Consider the following 20,964-nt stretch of genomic DNA (forward strand, 5'->3'; position numbering starts at 1 on the left):
GATTACAGGCGTGAGCCACCGCGCCCGGCCTTTAATTAATGTAATCCCATTTGTCTATTTTTGCTTTTGTTGTCTGTGACCTCAGTCTTTTTTTCTCTTAACGCCTTCAACCTATTGGACGAGGCCCACCTGCATTATGGAGGCTAATCAGCTTTACTCAAAGTCTACTGATTTTCCCAGTCACATCTAGACTAGTGTTTGACCAAAAATGGGTACAGTACACTAGCCAAGTTGACACATAAAATTAACCATACAGGCACCATTATACACCCAGACCAGCATGCAGTCTTGCATAGTGCTACTAAATTGGATATCCTGTTCACACTGTTCTTTCTTTTGCAGAGAAAAAATAAACCCGCTTGGTAATTGCATCTGGTTGACGAAAAGCTCTAATTTTGTGGGAACAAGGCTACATCCAACCCTTGCCAGAATCATCACCAAAGGCGCCCACTGACTGACGGGGACAGTCGTCCTAGAGCTGACAGATAATGCAGGGGAACAAGAAGTGCACGGATGGGTTCAGTGACTCCTCGAGCATCGGCAGCGTGCTGGACGATGCAGACAGGGAGGTGAGCAGCCTCACTGACCGGGCGTTCAGGAGCTTGTGCATCTCGGAGGACACATCCTTCCAGGATTCCGATCTGGCCCTGTCCCCGGATACCACTCGCCAGGTGTTTGGGACTTTCCACCAGGGAACAGTGAGCCACACCCACAGGAAAAGTGGCATTTGGAGCCAGTTACCATCACAAGGCACGGAGCATGCAGGCTGGGCAGCCACCTTCCAGCAGCTACCTAAGTATGTTCAGGGGGAGGAAAAGTACCCCAAAAGCAGCCCCCCGCTGACGCCAGCCCAGAGGAGACTGGAGGTGCCGATTGCTGGCCTGAGAAGCAGCAACAAGCCGATCTCCAAAGTGTCATCACTAATCCAGTCCTTCAACAGGACTGAGAGCCAACGTTGCGAGATCAGGCCTACCACCAGCAAGCCCCCGGCTCTGAAAAATCCCCCCAAATTTGCTCCTCTTCCAGACAACAGTGTCAACTTCTGCTTCGATTCTGCCTTTCTGACAGTTAGGAGGGTGCCCGCTGAAGTTTCCAGTGCCCATCAGAGCAGCAGGAAGCACGGAGAACAGGAGTCCCCCAAGAACCCTGAAATGGCCTGTCACGGCTCCAGCAGCTTCCTCCCAGCGCCTGACAATGCGGCCAGCTCATTAGAGTCCAAGTTCCCCTCCCCACCCCACAAGCCAGCCCTGGGTGAGGCTGGAAGAAGCAAGGAGTGGGCTCACAAAGGGACCTTTCTACACAGTGAAAATAGTGCTTTTGAGTCTTGGAACGCCCACCAACCAAAGCTGCTCGAGAGAAAGGACGCTGCTGAAACTGTCCCAGAAAGCCAAGCTCCCAAACATTACGAGGACGTGCCCTTGCTACGAGAAGCCCATCCTCCTGAGCGCAAAGTCTCGCCCTGCCAAGGCCAGGCCAGAGTCAGTCAGACCGAGAGCAGAGTGGCTGCAGGGGCTCTGTCGGCTTCCGGACCCTGGGGGTGCAGGGATCCAGGAGCCCAGGCGTCTGCTATGGAGGGAAAAGCTCCCAGCTCCCAGCCTGACCCTCAAGTGAAGCCAACCCAGGCCCCGTGGAGGAAACCAAAGACTGGCAAAAGAGGGAAAGAAAGTCTACAAGAAGCCACAGAAGAAAAGAAACAGACCAACAGGAGAGGCCCACCTCTGTACACAAAGCACAACCCCCAGGGGCAATTTCCAGAAAATGATACTCTTGACATGCCTGTGGACCCCGGTGAGCATTACAATCCCCCTTTCAACATCAGCAAGCTCCTGACGCCCATCATACCCACCAAGCTCGCCCCGGATCCGTCAGACAGTCCACCCATGGAGACAAGCCCCTCGCCCCCAGGACAGCTAAACGGGTACCAAGAGAAGGAGCCCAGTGAATGCCAGTCTCGAGACAGCTACAAGTCCAAAGCTCCTAGCCTGCTGTTCAACCTCAAGGACGTGCGGAAGCGTGTCAAGAGCACATACAGCCCCTCACCTCTCCGGCGAGGCCTGGATGAGAAAAGCAGAGGGAAGGTTGGTGGGAAGCAAGAGCCCGTGAGCAATGGCGTCGTGCTTCCCAATGGGCTCGAGGAAAGTCCCCCAAACGAGCTTTCTAAGGAGAGACCTGCAGATGCCCCTACTGCGTCACAGCTCGGTGCCCAGGAGGACCCTACAGCCGACCGCAGCGAGTCCCCAGAAGACAGCTATCTCACCCCTGGCACACCTCCAGTCATCGCCAACACCCCCTTCTGTGTCAACGGCGAGGCTGCCGAGGCTGCCGAGAGGAGCAGTCACGAGCACGCCGACGCCCACGGAGGGTCCGAGCCGGGGCCCGGCAGGGCCGGATGGCGTCCAGACTCCAGGGAGCGCCGCCCCAGGAAGCACCTCTCCCTGAAGCTTTGCAGCAGGGAGCCTGAGGCCGCTGAGGCCCCAGAGAAAATGAAGAGCCAGCTAGAGAACGGGCCCTCGAGATCCATCTCGCAGGAGACAGACCCAGAGAGAGAGGTGGGCCTTCAGAACCCACACTCGGGCCAGAAATTCTCCCCGGGGCCCCTGTCCCCTGAGGAGGAAGATGTGTTTTACAGCGACACCCAGTCTGATTTTATGCCGGGCCTCCAAAGCAGGGCCAAATTCAGCACCAGCTCGTCAGATCAATCCTTTGCCTCGTTTGATGATCAGCAGAAGTCGTGGTTTACCGAGAGCCAGCGGGAAGACAGGAGGAATGACGTGAGTGCAGGTGACCGTCAGAAGGATGAGAAGGAGAAGGTGATGGGGGGAGATGAGCCGCAGGGCCGCGCCTCGGGCGCTGGGCGCACACGCACGGAGGAGCCCAGTGAGGGGGAGGTGCTGCAAAGAGAAGGGGAAGATGTGTCTGGAGGAAGGCCCAGGAAGGCGTCAGCAGAAGAAGCTAATTCGAGAGGCTCTTGGGTTGGGGGACATAGGGGTACCTCCCTTTCACATGCCAAAGACCCTGCCCCCTCGTCTTCCGCTACGAACAAGCACATACTGTTTACGATTAAAGACAACACGCTCAGAGCCACCCCGGTAATAAAACCCATCATGCTGCCTCTCCTGAGGACCATGTCCTCCGAAGACTCGCTCGGCGGTGGCCATAGAGAGGAGGACTCGCCAAGGCCAGGATGGGGTGAGGATGCTGGTTTCTGTGCCCCTGAAAGCCAGGAAATGCCTGGCACGCTGACACCTGCTAACATGCAAGGCACACACATGAAGCTCTTGGCCTGTGATGTCACAGAGGACCCCGGGCAGGTGTCCAGCACAGCCAGGATGGAGACCTCCCGACTAGTCCCAAAGGGAAATTTCCCATCTCTGCCTCTTGGGAGAGAGGGGGACGGGATGAAGCCACCCCTGGATGCAGCTCATACAGTCTTGGCACGCGATGGCAAGAGCAGTTCCACAGACTCAGGGAAGCCGGTTGCCCCTCGGGGCATCCCAACAATTGCTTTACCCGAGGGTGACTTAGAAGACGAGCCACTCCCGTGGCAACCTGGAACCTGTTGGGAAGAACAGACGCAAGGCGCCAATAGTCACTTTTTGTCTACGCCCAGAGCAGGGCCACCCGGGAGAAGACCGGTGCGTGGTGAGATGGCAACTTCCCCCAACCCCAGCTCCCTGGAGGAGAGCAGCGTGTGCTCCCCTGATGCCAGTGAGCTGGAGCTGCTGCCCGAGGAGCCCCCTCAAGCGAGCCCCGGTCCTGCCAGGGTCACCAGAAGGGAGGACCTGACCCACGCCCTCGTGTGGGAGGCCAGCTCAGACCCTCAACTTGAGCCGCCGGCAGAAGACCTCCGGGCGCTCTCTCCACGAGACTCACTGCCAGACGTGGCCACCAGCTCTGCAGGCCCCCCTGGGAGGCCGGAGCTCCCTCCTCAGCTGGGGAGGGCTGCCAGCAAGCCACCCGCAGTCCCACCCAAGACAGAGAAGGCCCTGCGGCGGGCAAAGAAGCTGGCAAGCAAGAGGAGAAAGACCGACCAGCCGTCAGAGAAGCATGGCGAGTCCCGGGAGGGAAAGCCCTGCCCAGAGGACTTGGAGTGGACAGAGCAAAGGCCGCCATCCCCCAGAGAGAGGCCCCGACACAGTTTCCCCGCGGTGCGCTCCGTGCCCCCTCCCCTACACCGCCACTCCGTGTCCGGCTTCTCGGAGCCTATCGGGAGGCAGCCTGGGGGGCCCCAGTCCCTCAAGCCCTTGTCCCCTTACCCTGCCACCCAGAAGGTGCTCCAGGACCCCCAGTCTGGAGAGTACTTTCTCTTCGACTTGCCACTCCAGGTGAAAATCAAGACCTTCTACGACCCAGAGACGGGCAAGTATGTCAAGGTCTCCATCCCCTCATCCGAGGGGGCCTCCCCTGAGTCACCCCTGCCGGATGCCCCGGCCACTCCCTACGTGCTGTATCCCGGCTTCTGGCCCGTGCCCGTGACAGCCCTGATGCCCCTGCGCTGCTCTTCTCAGCTCTCCGCCCCCACCTTCCTCAGGCAGGGCCCTCGAGCGCCGGGGGCAGCCCGAGCCAGGCCCCAGAGTGCCCACGAGGCTGGACTCCAGCTGGCCCCGGGGCCTCAGGGTGACCCCACCCAGCACTCTGCAGACAGGCACCCCCAGGGGCCTCCCCAGGGCCCAGAAGAGGAGGGTGCAGAAGCTCCAGGCCTGGGCATCATCTCCACAGATGACCTGGAGGACTTTGCCACAGAAGGCATTTCTTGAGAATTGCAGCAGACGGACCCCCATCCCCAGATAAACCCAGAAGAGCTTACTTCCCCCTGCCCCAGAACAAGTAACACACACACACACACACACACACACACACAACACCACACGCTTAGCCATCTGAGATCCCTAGAGTCTGAAAGGAAGTGGGGATCCTGAGACAGCCACAGCTGGAGGCCCCCTGGGCTCCCCTCTGATGAAGGGCGCTGCTTGTGTGACATCCCCTCCACGCCCCTCCCCAGATCCTCTTCACTCCCCTCCTCCCCGCCCTCCCTCCGTGTCCTGGCCATCCCTGGTCCTGAGGGTCCCTCTGCCCCTGCGCCCACCCAAACCTCTGAGCCCCCCTCAGACACTGTAGCCAGTTTCCAGGTCCCCTCAGGAAGAATTGGAGGACCTCCAAGGCAATCTCGCAGAAATGTTTATTTGCATAGAATGGGTTTTCTTCACAGGCCACCTTTTAAAACGTGAAACAGGTTTGTAGCTGTGGTTCTGTCCCTGGACTCCTATCCTCCTCCTGTGGGCAGCGGGGGTCAGGTCTGGCCGGAGCTGCCTCCTCATCCACTGCAGCCCCGAATCCCACCTCATTCCTGCACTCCCTGCCTCTGCCGTCTAGGCGCCAGGCTCTCTGCCAGTTCTGGGGAGGAAAAATGAGGAAGACCCAAGACGAAGGCCAAGGATGGGGAAGCTGAGTCAGGCCCTCACCACCCTGATTTAGTGACCTGCACTTGTGCCCTGCATTCCAAAGGAAATTGTGTCCTGCCCCTGCCCCCAAGTCCCCAACCTTTGGGGATCTGGAGGGAAATATCTGAATCACCTCAAGGGAGTAGAGTGTGGCAACTGCACCCTTAAGGCTTTGACGGTCGTGGAGGGATTTTGAGGACATTCCACGTCATGATTTGGATTCAGGATTTTGTACCTATTTTTTTTCCCAAAAAGTATAGCCACAATTTGGCTTTCATTGTGGAAAATACCAGACACACACACACACACACACACACACCCAGCCCAATGCCATTCAATTTGGCCACCTGATGAGTCAGCCGGATGACCAGCCAGGAGGGCAGGCAGGCCACTGTCCCAGAAATCTGGCTCCCCTGAGTCACTCACTGGGTGCAAGGGACAAGAACAAAGTTGTGTTTTTGACTCTGCCACCAAAGCACCTCAAGCATCCTCTCTACTTTATTTTCATCTTACTAAAATATGAAACATAATGTCTCATTTAAAAATTCTCAGGGCCCCAGGAAAAGAATTGCCCGACAAAAGAAGAATCCCTCAGTTCAGTAATAACCAGAGTTATAGTACCTATGTCCGCACAAAGAAAAATATTGCTTTGAGGAACTTATTTGGAGAAGCAGTCATCTTCTTAGAAGCAATATTGGCAGGGCCGTGGGCAGAGCTAAAAACACAAAGACTTTCCCCCAGCAAGTCAGCTAGAAGGAAGCCCTCGCTCGCTTACAAGCAAAGGGCCTCTGTTCCTGGAAGATTATGCCCCACGGAACACAAGGTGAGAGTCCCTACCCAGGGAAGCCCGACTCTCTGGCCAGGGATGTCCTCTTCTTTCCTGAGGGACGTCAGTGCCTCCTTCCCCCCTCCTCCCTCCTTCTCTCTGTCTCTCTTCCTTTCTTCTCTCTCTCCCTCTTTCCCTTCCTTCCTTCCTCCTCTCTCCCTTTTACAAACATTTGCAATGTGCCAGGCACTTAGGTGGGTGCTGAAGATAACATGATAAGATCCTGTCTCTGCACTCAAGGAGTTCAAATCTAACAGAGAAGAAAGACAATTACAAGCCCATGTGTGAAGTAAGTTAATAGGTTGCTCTGAGGAGCACCGAAGGCTGCCTGGAAGGAAAAGGGGCTTCCTTCAGGAGAGGGCACCTGAGCCAAGTCAAGAAACACAAAGTTTCTTGGTGCATCAACTTAGGAAGAAACCAGAATCTCCCAGCTTTAATCTGTCTATTAAAGATGACATATTAAATACTAATAGGTTTGTCTTGCCATATCAAAGTGCATTGATTTAGCTAATTGTTCATCAGCATTTCTAATCAGCACAAAAACTGAACCAGTGTAGTCTAGTAGGATAGACCTTTATTGATAAGTCCTTCAGCTTCTGAATTGATATTTCTCTCATCTAGATTGCCCAGAACAAACACTATTTCTAGCGTTGTGTTTAATAGGAGGGGGGGAGAGGCATGAGCGTGCTGCTTGTGGAAGCTATGGATGTTGCCTGCGTCTTCCGTTTAGGACCAACACAAGTAGACATTTGATGAACGTCACTGACCATCATCGTCCCCAAGCAGAGAGCCACACTTCCTGTGCTCAGCACTTACCAAAATGCAGTTTTAAATTTATTTATTTATTTATTTATTTTTTACTGTCTTAGCATTTTTCTCAAGCCCTGGCTTGCTCTGGGCACTGCCACACTGACCCTGATTTTCCAGGTCCTTCCCCATCATCGCTCCCCTCCTGGACCCCCACCCGACCCCTTCTCGAGAACGCCATCCCTCCTCCTTCTCGAGAAGGCCACTCCTCCCCCTTCTCGGAAGGCCACCCCTCCCCCGTCTCCAGAACGCCCCTGGAGGGTTGCTGTGGGCGCCTGCCCTCCTGCTGTCCACCGCTCAATGTCTTTCTCCCAGTCCGGAACTTCGGGCTGCTGTGCGGTGCTTTCCCGCTCCCAAACGCCGGGATGCCCCGTCCGTCTCGGTGTTCTGTGCTGAGCCTGTTGTTCTTCCTCACTGAGGAAAACAGAAAGTGTCACCAGCCAAGCCAGGCGTCAATCAAGCGGTCTGCTTCTCGCGGAGACTGCAGGCCGACGCCGCTGTCCGCGCCTGTGACCCGCGTCCCTGCGCGGGGACTGGCCGGCTACACAGGGCAGCGTGAGCGCCGGGGCCTCCCCGTCTGTCCTGGCCGCACGCAGCTCCCGCAGCTCTGCCGCCTGGTGTGCTGGTTTCCCAGAAGGTGGCTGCGTTCTGATTGGAACCTCTTGACCAATGCTCCACGTCACTGGCCATGAGGGAAATGCAAATCCAAACCACAATGAAATACCAGCTCACGCCCTGTAGGATGGCTACTGTTAAAAAAATAAAAAGGAAAATAATAAGTGTTGGCAAGGGTGTGGAGAGATTGTGCACTGCCTGGTGGTCCAAGCCACAGTCCTGGGTGCCGCCCACCCTGCTCCCAGGCTCTTGCCCCTAATTCTGTCAATTCTGCGTCCGGGTCTCTATCAATCCCTCATCCATCTGCGCCCCCTACCCCTCACCCAGACTGCTGTCGGCACCTTCTCAGTGCCCCCACTTCCAGTACAACCTCCTTCCAGACGGCTCCCCGCAGGGTCACCGTTCCCCAGTGCATCACCCTGACCCAGAACCTGCCAGAACCTTCCTCTTCACCGCAGGATAGAGCTAGGCTCCAGGACACAGCGTGCAAGGTCCCCACACACTGGGACCTCTGTCCCCTCCAGCCCTATCACCTGCCTGTCCCTACAGTTGCCTCAGGCCCCAGCCACCCTGAGCTTCTTTGAGGGGACCAAACGCGCCATTTCCACCCTGTTTGTTGCACATGCTCTTTCTTCCGTGGCTGTGTTAAAACATGGCAGCCAGTTCTCTGACCTGCTCCCTCAGGAGATGGGAAAACACCAGGCCACTTCCACTGGCCTTTGGGAACACACACTCCTGAAGTTGCAGCCGCCACGCAGGCAATCCAGGTACGCTATGTCACTCGCGGTAAGGAAGCCCAGGCCAGCCGGTGTGGAGAGATGGCCTGGGGAGGCCCTGGGACCACACGGAAGAGAGGGAGACGCACGGCCAGCCCGGCATGCTCAGCCGGGGCTCTAGGTCCAGCCAGGGGCTGATGGAGCCCTGCCAGACTCTTGAGCCACACAGCTGTGAAAGACACGAGGTGTGGGAGTGTTTTATTACGCAGCGACAGATAACCAGAGCCCTCCCTCCCAGTCTCCTCGCCTTTCCAGCCTCGCCCTCTCCCTGCCCTCCCCTATCTACTTCCTGCAGGTCCAAACCTTACAGCCTTCTCTTGTCTACCTCCTACGTACCCTAAGGTACCCCAGCCTAGACACCGTGTCCTCTGGGAGGCAGTCCCTGATGCCTGACTCCTGAGCCCGCACCTCAGTTTCTGAGTCTGCCAGCACCACATACCCCCCATCACTGGACATATCATAGCTGCCTACTGACCCCTTTGTCTCCCTCGCCCACGCAGTGGTCAGTCTGGAGGGAGGAATCTTGCCTGTCCACATGACTGCTGCATCCCCAGCGGCTGACACAGGGCCAGGCACAAAGTAGGCAACCAGTGAACATCACTGAATTCAGTAGAATTGTTTTAAATTGTTGGGTTGAAGCCAGTAAAAATAGTCTTTGGGGACAGCAACCCAAGCCATTTTGACTGCTTCTTCACTTTTCCCAACTGGTTGTTGGACACCACGTAGGTGAGCTCCAGTCCCAAGCCGGAATGGGTGCTCTGCTCCCCCAACCCGTGTGGGAGGCAGGCTGCACCCCACAGACAGGTCTCATGGACCCGAGGCCCAAGAATAGGTGTCCCACAATGCCACCCCTAGGTAAGTACTCACACTTCACTAATGTTGTTTGATGAGAAATTCCACACCTGCCAACAAAAGGCAGCTGAAAGGACTTACTGGCACTCACAATGACATCCAAAACCCACATCAGAACCAAATTATTATTTGGTTTTAGGAAGAGGACATTAGGCAAATTGTATTAAGCAAATGTGGTGAATATTCCTGAATTCTGTGTTTATTACCACGGGGAGAACTCAACATCAGACTATAGTTTCCTGAAGTATTTCATCATTGTTTTGTTGCCAAGTGGGAAGGCCAGGTTAGTATAGAAGGATTTTAACTTTTGAGTCACCTAAGAAAAATCAGGGGTGCTACCCTTCAGGACCAGGAGAGTAAATTAAGGTAGCTATTTTATCTCTCTTCCCATTTCTGCTCACACCAATGAATCTTTCCGTTAATAATTTTAGTCCCATAGATGGGGAAATAAATATTATCACAGTAAAAGTGGCTCTAAAAGATAAATAGCATCACTACCTAAAGCATCCACACATCTAGGTTTAAATTTGTTAATAGGATTTGAACATTACCAAGCACCAAGGAGCTTTAAAGAATTCTAGAGTGCTCGTTTCAGCAGCACTTATGCTAAAATTGGAATGCCATAGAGAAAGTTAGCATGGCCCCTGTGCAAGGATGACATGCAAATTCATGAAGAGTTCCATTTTTTTTTTTATTAAAAAAAGACACTTGCATTTGAATGTTTATAGCAGCACGATTCACAATCACAAAGATGTGGCAACAACCCAAATGCCCATCAATATGTGAGTGGATTAATAAAATGTGGTATATGTATACTATAGAGAACTACTCAGCCATAAAACAATGGTGAACTAATACCTTTTGTGACAACCTGGATGGAAATGGAGACCATCTTCCTAAGTGAAGTATCACAAGAATGGAAAACCAAACACCACATGTACTCACTATAAAATTGGAACTAAATGATCAACACTCATGTGTACATATGGTAGTAAAATTCAATGGAAATCAAGCCTGTGGGTAAGGGTTGATTTCTTCAAGGGTTACCCATCCCTTGAAGAAGGGATGGGTAAATTCATACCTAATGGGCACAATACACACTATCTGGGTGATGGGCACACTTATAGCTTTGACTCAAACTATATAAAAGTAATCCATGTAAACAAAACATTTGTAACCCCATAATATTCTGAAATTTAAGAAAAAATTCTAGAGCATCCAGAGAATGCTTGACATCTTCGTATCTCAATAAATTTTTCTATGAGTTTTTGAAACCAGTGTCTTTTATGGTTTTTAGGATAAGTCACAGAGAGATTTTTTTAATGCCCCAAAAAGTTCCAGCAGCTTCTTTTGAGCATGTTCTTGAGGTTCCAAAAACTTGAAACCAGTTGACCCCAGCTAAGCACAATTGTAAAAAAAAAAAAAAAAAAAAACCCAGGCCACACTCTTCCCGGAGCATATTATCTTCGCTGACAGGGCTGACCCACCCCACCCTGCGAAAGACCTTTGCCTTTTACACTCTATGTATGGAAGCGGTGTGGCAGATGCCACCAGAAGGTGAGAAAAAGAAGGAATAAATTCCCTCCAAAATGCCCATGTCATATTTGAAACTAATCTGAGTCCTCCACGATATTGGCAGAAGATGCTAAGTGCTGCAGTTTGAAGGTGTCCCCCAAAGTTCATGTGTTGGAAACATCCCCCAATGCAGCAAGTGTTGATAGGTGAGACCTTTAAAAAATGACTAGGTCTTGAGGGCTCTGCCCTTGTGAGGGATTTAATGCTGTTATCCTGGGAGTGGGTTGGTTTACGAGGGAGTGTGTTCCTGGAGAAGGGGTGAGTTCGGCCCCTTCCCTCTCTCAAGCACTGCCCTCTCACCCGGTGACACCTTCTGCCATGTTATGACACAGCAAGAAGGCCCTCACCAGATGTAGCCACTTGATCTGGAATTTCCCAGCCTCCAGAACCATGAGCCAAATAAACTTCTGTTGTTTACAAATTAGCCAGTCTGTGGTGTTCTGTTATAGCGGCACAAAATGGACTAAGATACGAAGTCCACCATAAACTTCTCTGAGACTGACTTGATCAGTAATCTAACTAGCAAAGATCATGTCCATGTGTATGTGGTTATACATGTTTATTTTATTGAACTAACCCAGGACCACTTAGGTGAAGCAAACTGTGTGCCCTGTGGTTTAGCTGAAACAGCCCTGGACTTCTCAGAAACCGTGATGGAGTATCCCCCAATTGTATTAATTGAACGATTTAGGAATTTTAAACTTTAGATGATCATTCATTTTCTTTTCTTTTCTATTTTTATTTTTGTTTATACAACAGGACTTAAGCAAATGAATTTAATCTTGGTTTTAAAGATTACAAAAAAATTTTGTGTCTATACATAGGGCCATTGAGGACATAGCTTTCACCACACTACAGAATATGATCTCCATGCAGTCCATATAAACCTGCAGATTAATTTTCCCTGAGTGCCTTTATTACTTCTCCACGTATGGCTGAAAAGAGTGACCTACGTTTCTACATAAAGCTGTGTTGCTTTTGATGTTGTGTTATCGTACACAGAAATGTGTACACTAAGGTTCTTTGCGTGGCTCAGATCAAAAGGCTGGTAACCTTTCTAGTCAAGTATGCTTCCATTCATTATTTATGCTGGAATTTTTCTCTCTATATCACCAGTAAATGGTAACATTAAATTTTTTTATTAATTTATTCTCAAATGCCACTACTGCTAGGTTGATCCACTCCCAACTTGCCCACTACCTTTTTTGTTTTTAAGAAAAAAAATTGTAACACTTGTGATTCCATCTGGACAAAAATCTGAAGATCTGAAATAACTTTACATAGAACCATAATCAATAAACAGCTACTATGAAAAGTGGGAGTGAGATCCAAGAAGTTCAACAAACCCCAAGGGTTTTTCTAAGTAAATCCGACCCTATGTTTATGGCCCTGGAGAAGATTTACTAGGTCCAGTGAAACTCTCAGAGTGATTCCTTCTCTCTGCCCCTTGGGCAGAGACTCCAGCAAGCCAGGTGAGATGTGTTCATCTAAGGTGACGTCAGTAGGCCCATACAACTAGGCCATTCTGATTTGCTTTTGGACTTTAAATGGGAATTTGGTTATCAAAAGGAATCTGCTTAAAAATGATTTTATCATACTCCATGAATAAGCTCTTAACTGAATTCACCAATCACTTAAATTAACCACAATAACTAACTAAGCTACACATAGTGTAGCATGCCTCTTCTACAGTCCCTGTTGCCAACAGGGGTTCTTCTTCATGAGACAACAGGAAGTTTTAGACATTGGACAACAGGTGGCACGGGACTGGAATCCTGAAGAAAAGGGAAACACACAAGGTGAGCCCTGTGATTCCACCAGCTTATTGTCTGCAGGCAATTTCAGTCTGGAGTGCAGGGAGGGGGAACCCAAGCAGAGCCTGGGGGGTTGTCTTTGTGGCCACAGAGGTCAGCATTTCAGGAGGCCCAGAAAGCCAGAATTTGCAGGGCAGGATACTTGGGGAGGGGGGCGGCGGCGGTTAGCTTAGGAGAAGGAAAGCTCTGGAAATCTGCAGAGGGGTCTCCTCCAGTCTTTGGCTTCCATATATGTATGAGAGGAAACTACCAATGTCAGGAAAAGAACCACAGCAATGCATGAGCAGAACAAGGCCCAGCACTCGGACAAGTTGGGAATAGCTCCCGTCCAAATCTTCAGAGCGGCAATGCCTCACAAGACACAGGGCATTGGATGGAGAAGGGTCTCACCTTAGTGGTGGGGCTAAATAAATCTTAGAATAAAGGCTCCCTAGATCTACCCTTTAAAAAGCTCAAAAGTAAGCCTATAAAGCTTCAGTGTCCTATATGGTAGCCACTAGCCAAACGTGGCTATTTAAAATTAAATTAAAAGTCTAGTTCCTCAATTGCACTGGCCAAATAGAAAGTGCTCACAAGCCACATGTGAGTAGTGACAACTATTTTGCACAGCACAGATTACAGAACATTTTATTACCAAAATAAGTTCTAAAGGATATAGCTGATTTCGAGTAACTCAGTTGTTCACCAGACAAAATATAACTCCATTTAAAATAATACAACAAAATTCAGCAACCAATAATATAAAAATCACAATGCTTAGTATCCAGTAAGATATCACCAGGCATGCACAAGCTGGAAAATACAACTCATAACCAGGGGAAAAATTCATTCAATAGAAATAGATCCTGAAATGGAAGAAATGATGAGCTAGCAGTAAGAACATGAAAACAGCAGCTCTAAATATGTTCCATATAGTCCAGAATGTAGAGGAAAACATAAGCATGATGAGGGGAGAAATGTAAGATATAAAAAATAACTCAAATATAATTTCTGGAGATTAAAAAATACAATCTGAAATGAAAAATACATTGGATGAAATTAACAGATTAGACAATTAGGAAAAAAAATCAGTGAACTAGAAGATATAGCAATGGAAATTACATAAAATGAGACACATGGAGAAAGACTTTTTAAAAAGTTAACAGCATCAGTGGCCTGTGGGACAATATCATGAGGTTTCATATACACTTAATTGGAATCAAAGGTGGTGGGGAGGAGGGAAGAGAAAAATTTGAGGAAATAATGGTAGATTTTTTTCAAAATTTGATAATAAATATAAATCCAGGGATCCAAACAGCTCAACAAACTCCAAGCAGTATAAATCTAAGGAAAACCATGCCAACTGGTGATAAAGAGAAAATTTTAAAAGCAGCCATAGAAAAAGATACATTACATTTAAAAGATCAAAGATAAGAATTACAGCAAACTTGTCACCAGAAACTATGCAGGCAAGAAGACAAAAAAGCAACATCTTTAAAGTACTAAAATAAATACTCCATCAACCTGGAATTCTTTGCGCAGCAAAAATATATTCCAAAAATAAGGTTAAATAAAGTCTTTCAGACAAAAATCTAAAAGAATTTATCTCTGGAAGATTTGTAGCTCAAGAAATAGAAAAGCAAGCTCCTCAGGCAGAAGGAAAATGAGACCAGATGTCAATCTGGAAATCTGGATATGTAGGGTGTCCCAAAAGTCACTGTACATAAGGGAAAATGGGAAATTGTAGCTAAATGTACATTTATGTACAAAATATTCATTATAAAATTTTACAAATTTTTTCCTTTGTAAGGAGACTTTTGGGACACCCTGTACACTAAAGAATTAAAAAAACCTAAAAATAGTAAATATGTGGGTAAATGAAAAAAGACTTTTTTCTTACATTTAATATATTTAAAAGATAATTGTTTAAAGCAAAAGTAATGGCAATATAGTGTAGGATTTTTTTTTTTTTTTTTTTGAGATAGAGTCTTGCTCTGTAGCCCAGGCTAGAGTGAGTGCCGTGGTGTCAGCGTAGCTCACAGCAACCTCAAACTCCTGGGCTTAAGTGATCCTCCTGCCTCAGCCTCCCGAGTAGCTGGGACTACAGACTGCGCCACCATGCCCGGCTAATTTTTTCTATATATATTTTTTAGTTGGCCAGATAATTTCTTTCTATTTTTAGTAGAGACGAGGTCTCGCTCTTGCTCAGGCTGGTCTCGAACTCCTGACCTCGAGCGATCCACCCACCTCGGCCTCCCAGAGTGCTAGGATTACAGGCGTGAGCCACCACGCCTGGCCACAGTGTAGGATTTATATGAACAGAAGTAAAATATATGTCAAAATAGTCCAAAGACAAAAGGAGGTAAAGAGAAGAATGCTGTTGTATAGTTCTTATGATGTATAAGTGTGATAATATTATTGGGAGGTTGTTTTAAATTATGGATTAAATTAAAAATCCTAGAGCAACCACTAAAAAAACAAAGCATGAGATTAAACCAATAATGGAGTAAAATAAAATTACAGAATATAATTTATCCAAAAACAAAGGAAAGAGAAAGAAGGAATAAACAGGATATAGGGTAAATATCAAGATGATAGACTTAAACCCCAAATATGTAACTATATTAAATAGAAATGGCCTAAACAACCCAATTCAGAGAAAGAGATAATCAAATTGGATAGAAAAACAGAAACACAATTATAATCTGTCAATAGATTTTCACTTTCAATATAAAGTCACAAGCAATTTTTAAAAGTAAAAGCATAGAAAAAGATATACTATGCTAACACTAACCAAAATAAAGCTAACATGCCTACATTAATATCAAACAAAGTGGGTTTCAGACAAATAAATACTACCAAGAATAAAGACGGTGAATACATTGTGATAAAGGGTCCTAATTAAAAACAAAGCTTCAAAATGCATGAAGCAAAAAATTTATAAAATGAAAAGAAGAAATATAAAAAAATATATAATTATAGTTAAAGGTTTCAACTCTTAGTATAATAATTGATACAAGTAGACAGAAAATCAGGAATGATATAGAAGACTTGAAAAACACTATCAACCAACTTGATATAATTGACATTTATATAGTACTTCAACCAACATCATAAAAATAAAAAACCTTTTCATGTGCACATGGAACATTTACTAACATAGATCATATTCTGGGCCATAAAATAAGTCTCAATACATTTCAAAGAATTCAAATAATAAAAAATATGTTCTCTGACCAAAATACAATTAAATTAGAAATCAATAACAGAAATATATCTAGAAAATGCCCAAATATTTGGAAACTAACATACTTCTAAATAACCTATGGATCAAAGAATAAATCTAAAGGGAAATTAGAAATATTTAACTGAATGAAAATGAAGACACAATGTACTAAAATTTGTGGGATGCAGTTAAAATACCACTTAGAAGGATAGTTATATTAATAGTATTAAATGCCCCTATTAGAAAAAAAGAAAGGTCTCAAATCAATGACCTCAATGTCTACCTTAAGAAACTAAAAAAGGAAAAGCAAAATGAAATTCTTAGTAAACAAAAGAAAGGAAAAAATAAACATCAATAATTTTTTTAAAAAGACCAAAAAAAAAAAAAAATAGAGAAAATCAATGAAACCATAAGCTGATTCTTTAGGAAGCTCAAAAAAAATGGGTAAACCTATAGACAGACTGATGAGAACAGAACAAGAGAAAACACAAATTGCCGATAACAGGAATGAGGTAAGGGACGTAACTACAGATTCCACAGAAATTAAAAGAATGCAAAGAGGATCAGACACAGTGGTTCACGCCTGTGGTCCCAGTTACTCAGGAGGCTGAGCTGGGAGGACCACCTGAGCCCAGGAGTTGGAGGTTGCAGTGAGCTATGATTGTGCACTCCAGCCTGAGAGACAGAGTGAGACTCTGTCTCTTAAAAAAAAAAAAAAAAAAAAAGAATTCAAAGGGAAATATTATTCACGTCCCTTGTGCCAAGAAATTTGACAACTTAGAGGAAAAGGGGCATATTCAAAGAAAGACACAAACTATCAAAACTCCCTCAAAAAGAAATATGTAACCCAAGTAGCCCTACATCTATTAAAGAAATTAAATTAGTAGTTTAAACACTTTCTAACAAGAAATTCCCCAGGTCCAAATAGCTTCACTAGTGAATTATATCAAACTTTTAAAGAAGAAATAAATAAACTACATAAACTCCTCCAAAAACCTAAAAAAGAAAAAAAAAAACCTTTGCAAATTGCTTTTTTTTGTATTCTTATACAAAACCAGACAAAGACATTACCAAAAAAAGAAAAAGAAAAATACTGACCTGTATTTCTCATAAATATAGATGTAAAAATTCTTACCAAAATTTTAACAAATTTTATATATAGTTATATATGGTTATGTAACTATATAATATGAAGTTATATATAATAATATATAATTAAATAGAGAGATAACATATAACCTATTACATATAATATATATTATATGCATTTATTATACTAATTTATATGACATGTAATTATATAAAATGAGTATATATAATGCATCATGACCAAATAAGGTTTATTCACCCCAAAAATCCCTAAAAGTCCTCCAACTGATAAATAAATGAACTTGGTGCATCTGTGCAAAGGAATGCTGCTCAGTGATAAAAAGAAAGAACACCCACGAATCTCAATTGCATTTTTGGCAAGAGAAAGAAGCCAATCTCAACAAGCTACCTATAAAATGGAATACCATATGATTCCATTTATATGACATTCTAGAAAAGGCCATAATATAGAGACAGAGAACAAATAGGTGGGTGCCAGGAGTCAGAGTTTAAAGGCCGTTTAACTATAAGGCAGCACAAAAGAATTTTGGAGGGTACTGGAAATGTTCTGTATCTTGATTGTGGTAGTGGCTACACAACTATACATGTGTTAAAACTCATAGAATTATAAGCTACAAAGGGTGATTTTTACTGTAATTATTCCTAAAAAAGAAAAACCTGACTATAAAAAGATAGTACTACTACACACCCATCAGAATCGCTAAAATTTTAAAACTATCAATGTGAAGCATTGTCAAAGGGAACTTTTATGCATTGCTGATGGGAGTGAACGTTCATGCAGCCTCTGCGGCATTATCTGCTAGAGTTGATTCCTGCCTACCTGATACCCATCAGTTCTGTTCCAAGGTCTGTGTCTAAGAGAACTGCATACATGCGCTCACCAGAAGGCAGGTAAAAGAATATTCCTAGCACCATTCTTTGTAGAACACAAGATTGATAACAATGCAGATGAAATTGATGAGTGGAATGGACAGACATTGTGGAACATCTGTTGGAAACTCACAACACAAAACCCTATGGGCCGGGCACAGTGGCTCACGCCTGTAATCCTAGCACTCTGGGAGGCCGAGGCGGGTGGATCGCTCGAGGTCAGGAGTTCGAGACCAGCCTGAGCAAGAGCGAGACCCCGTCTCTACTAAAAATAGAAAGACATTATATGGACAACTAAAAATCTATATAGAAAAAATTAGCCGGGCAGGGTGGCGCATGCCTGTAGTCCCAGCTACTCGGGAGGCTGAGGCAGTAGGATCGCTTAAGCCGAGGAGTCTGAGGTTGCTGTGAGCTAAGCTGACGCCACGGCACTCACTCTAGCCTGGGCAACAAAGTGAGACTCTGTCTCAACAAAAAAAAAAAAAAAAAAAAAAAAAAAAAAAAAAAAACCCTATGGACTATGGTTGCAATCAACACCACCACAGGAGAGTCTCAGCTGAGGTGAGCTAAAGAAGCCAGACTTAAATGTCTGGTTCCCCTTCTGTGACATTCAAAAGAAGTACAAATTCTTTTTTTTTTTTCAGAAGTAAAAATTCTTTATGAAGTTACAAGCCAGATAGCAGAGGGAAGGGCAGCACGGAGAGGGAAGACCAAGGAAGGCATTTGCAGGATGGTAATTTGATTTTATTTTCCCTGATTGGGTAGTGATTAGACAGGTGTGTTCACTTTGAGATAATGGGTTGAGTTTTATGGGCTATGCACTTGCTGTTTACGTGTTATATATATTGTTAAAGAGTTCTGTCAACTATAATGAAATAACATTTTCTGTTCGTCAGTTTAGTAAAATACCTAGATATCTAGACAGGTGGGTGGGTGGATGATAGATGGTGGACAGATAGACAGATGCACAGGTAGGGACAGATATAGATGGACAACTGACAATACCTTGTTTAAAGAACATGGGGGTAAAGAAGAGATTGTGACATTGTTTATAGAACTTTTAACTGACAAGTTTATAGAACTTAAAACTGAACTTTTAACTAATTCGGGAAGCAATTTGGTGTTTTCTAGTAAATTTGAGATGTTAGCAGCTACACAGCAAATCTAATTATTAGGCAGATATCTGAGTAAACTTCTTCTCACGCACTAAGCGACATTGAATGGCTTCAGACACTGTGCTCATGCCCATTAGATGTGACCAATGTGCTCCCTCCCATCTGTCTACTACAGAAACTTCCCTAGCGAAACCACACTGCACACATTCTGTACTGATTAGGCCTATCATATGGGTGGTTTAGTACAAATAACAGGAAATTAATAAATATCCATAGAAATAATACCATGCTTAAAACTTTGTGTACTCTTAGTACAAAAATGGTTTCAGAGGTTAGTTGTACTTGCAAAAATTAAAGCAAAACAAAATAAACTATAAATCAATAGGGTAATAGAAATACAGAATATAGAACATTCCTCCAGTTAAATATCATACAGCAAGAAATACAAGTAAACTGAAACTACACACACAAACACAAATAACTCTCATTGATTTTATGTTCACAGGAATGGAATAAATTCAAGTTGCAGAAGACTAAAAAAATAAAGAAAACTGGAGTGCCCATATTAAGATCAGTAAAAGATTTTAGAACAAGGAATAAATAGGGACATTTCAGAATGATAAAGGAGTCAGTTAATTAAGAAGACATAACAATCCTAAATGTGCCTAACAACAGAGCTCTAAAGTATATGAAGCAAATTAAAGTTGAAATGAAATGGCCTCACCAACTCATCAGATTGGCAAAATCATAAATTCTGACAGTACCAAGGTCACTCATGAGATTGAATCAAGATGTTGGCTGAGTCCACATGTAACTGGCCTTCCTCAGTCAAGGGAGTCTGATAGAAGGTAGATCCTCCTCTCCCAAAGGGGAGCCCTGAAGATGTGTGGCCAAACCATGCCAGGGTAGAAAATCCCTACCTACACCCCACCCCACAGAGGCAGCTCACGGGCATTACCAAGGAGAGGCCCCACATGTGAAGAGCTAAGGTACAAGCTTAGAATCATGTTGCCTGGGTTCACATCCCCACTGGAGCATTATTTACTCAGCGACTGAGCAGGCCACTCTGACCCTCAATATTTTCATCTGTAAAATGAGCATCATGCTAATCCCAGCCTCATACAATGATTATGAGGGTTAGGTGTGTCACTATGCCCAGTGCCTGCCACCCACTAAGCGCTCAGAAGTGTCAGGCACGGCCACTATCACTCTCTGGTTTCCTTGGCCACAGCCCCTCACTGCTGAGCAGAGACCCTGCAATCTAGGGATTGCCTGCAGCAGACTCGAAGCATGGGAGATGGCCCCATGAGCCCAGCAGGATGGCCGGGGGCAAGTCCCTCCTATTCCTGGAGAGTAAGGAGGTCACTACTCACTGCGCTTCCTCCCACCAAGCAGGCCTGAAAAAGCCGTGAGAGGAAAACCTGCAGGAATGCAGGGCCCCCCCGCACCTGGGGGAGGCCTGGGATTCTGCTGCAGCTGCAGTTGGAGCCTCACACATGCAGGGAAGCCCGAGTTTAATAAAGGATAACTCCTAGGCCAAAGGACTGAAAGGGAAATGGGTTCAGATGACCAGGCGAATATGGCTTAATTGAAAAAAAGTATCTCCCTCCTTCCTTGAGCCAACTCCAAGAGCAGAATCCGGAGAAACAAGCTTGACAGGAGTGTCCACAGCCTCCGAGGAGCAGCCTTGCTCCTGAGGCAGAACCAGGAGGCACCGCCCCAGCTGTGGCCCAGCACGGAGTCCCCCTTCTAGGGCAGTGCCCAGGGCTTGGGGCTCAGGCCTAGGGCAGAGAACCTTCTTTCACTCTCTGTGAGAAGTGCTCACTGGGAAATGTAGGCTGGTGCTCCACCTGAAGCTCCCGGGCAGGCCCTGGACTGCCCAGCGTCTGGTGTGAGAACAGCCGAAGGGATTTGGCTCCTAGAGTTCCTGGGATGGGGAGCGTCAAACCCCATGCAAT

The 20,964-nt window shown here is 46.4% G+C and overlaps 1 protein-coding gene and 1 non-coding gene across 2 annotated transcripts; both read left to right on the top strand.

The window, feature by feature from the left end:
• Nucleotides 1-488: 488 nt before the first annotated feature.
• C28H10orf71 (chromosome 28 C10orf71 homolog) lies at nt 489-4,757 on the top strand. Its single transcript, XM_069460899.1, has one exon. It carries the CDS (start codon nt 489-491, stop codon nt 4,755-4,757), a length of 4,269 nt encoding a protein of 1,422 aa, XP_069317000.1.
• A 5,142-nt stretch (nt 4,758-9,899) lies between these two features.
• On the top strand, nt 9,900-10,006 carry LOC138376709 (U6 spliceosomal RNA). The gene has a single exon (XR_011231692.1). It is a non-coding gene; the product is annotated as a U6 spliceosomal RNA (small nuclear RNA).
• Nucleotides 10,007-20,964: the final 10,958 nt, after the last annotated feature.

This window comes from Eulemur rufifrons, chromosome 28 (genome assembly GCF_041146395.1).
Source record: "Eulemur rufifrons isolate Redbay chromosome 28, OSU_ERuf_1, whole genome shotgun sequence".
Taxonomy (NCBI): Eukaryota; Metazoa; Chordata; class Mammalia; order Primates; family Lemuridae; genus Eulemur; species Eulemur rufifrons.

Excerpts from the sequence above, each read along its gene's own strand:
- C28H10orf71 (XM_069460899.1), top strand. The coding sequence starts at position 489 with ATGCAGGGGAACAAGAAGTGCACGGATGGGTTCAGTGACTCCTCGAGC.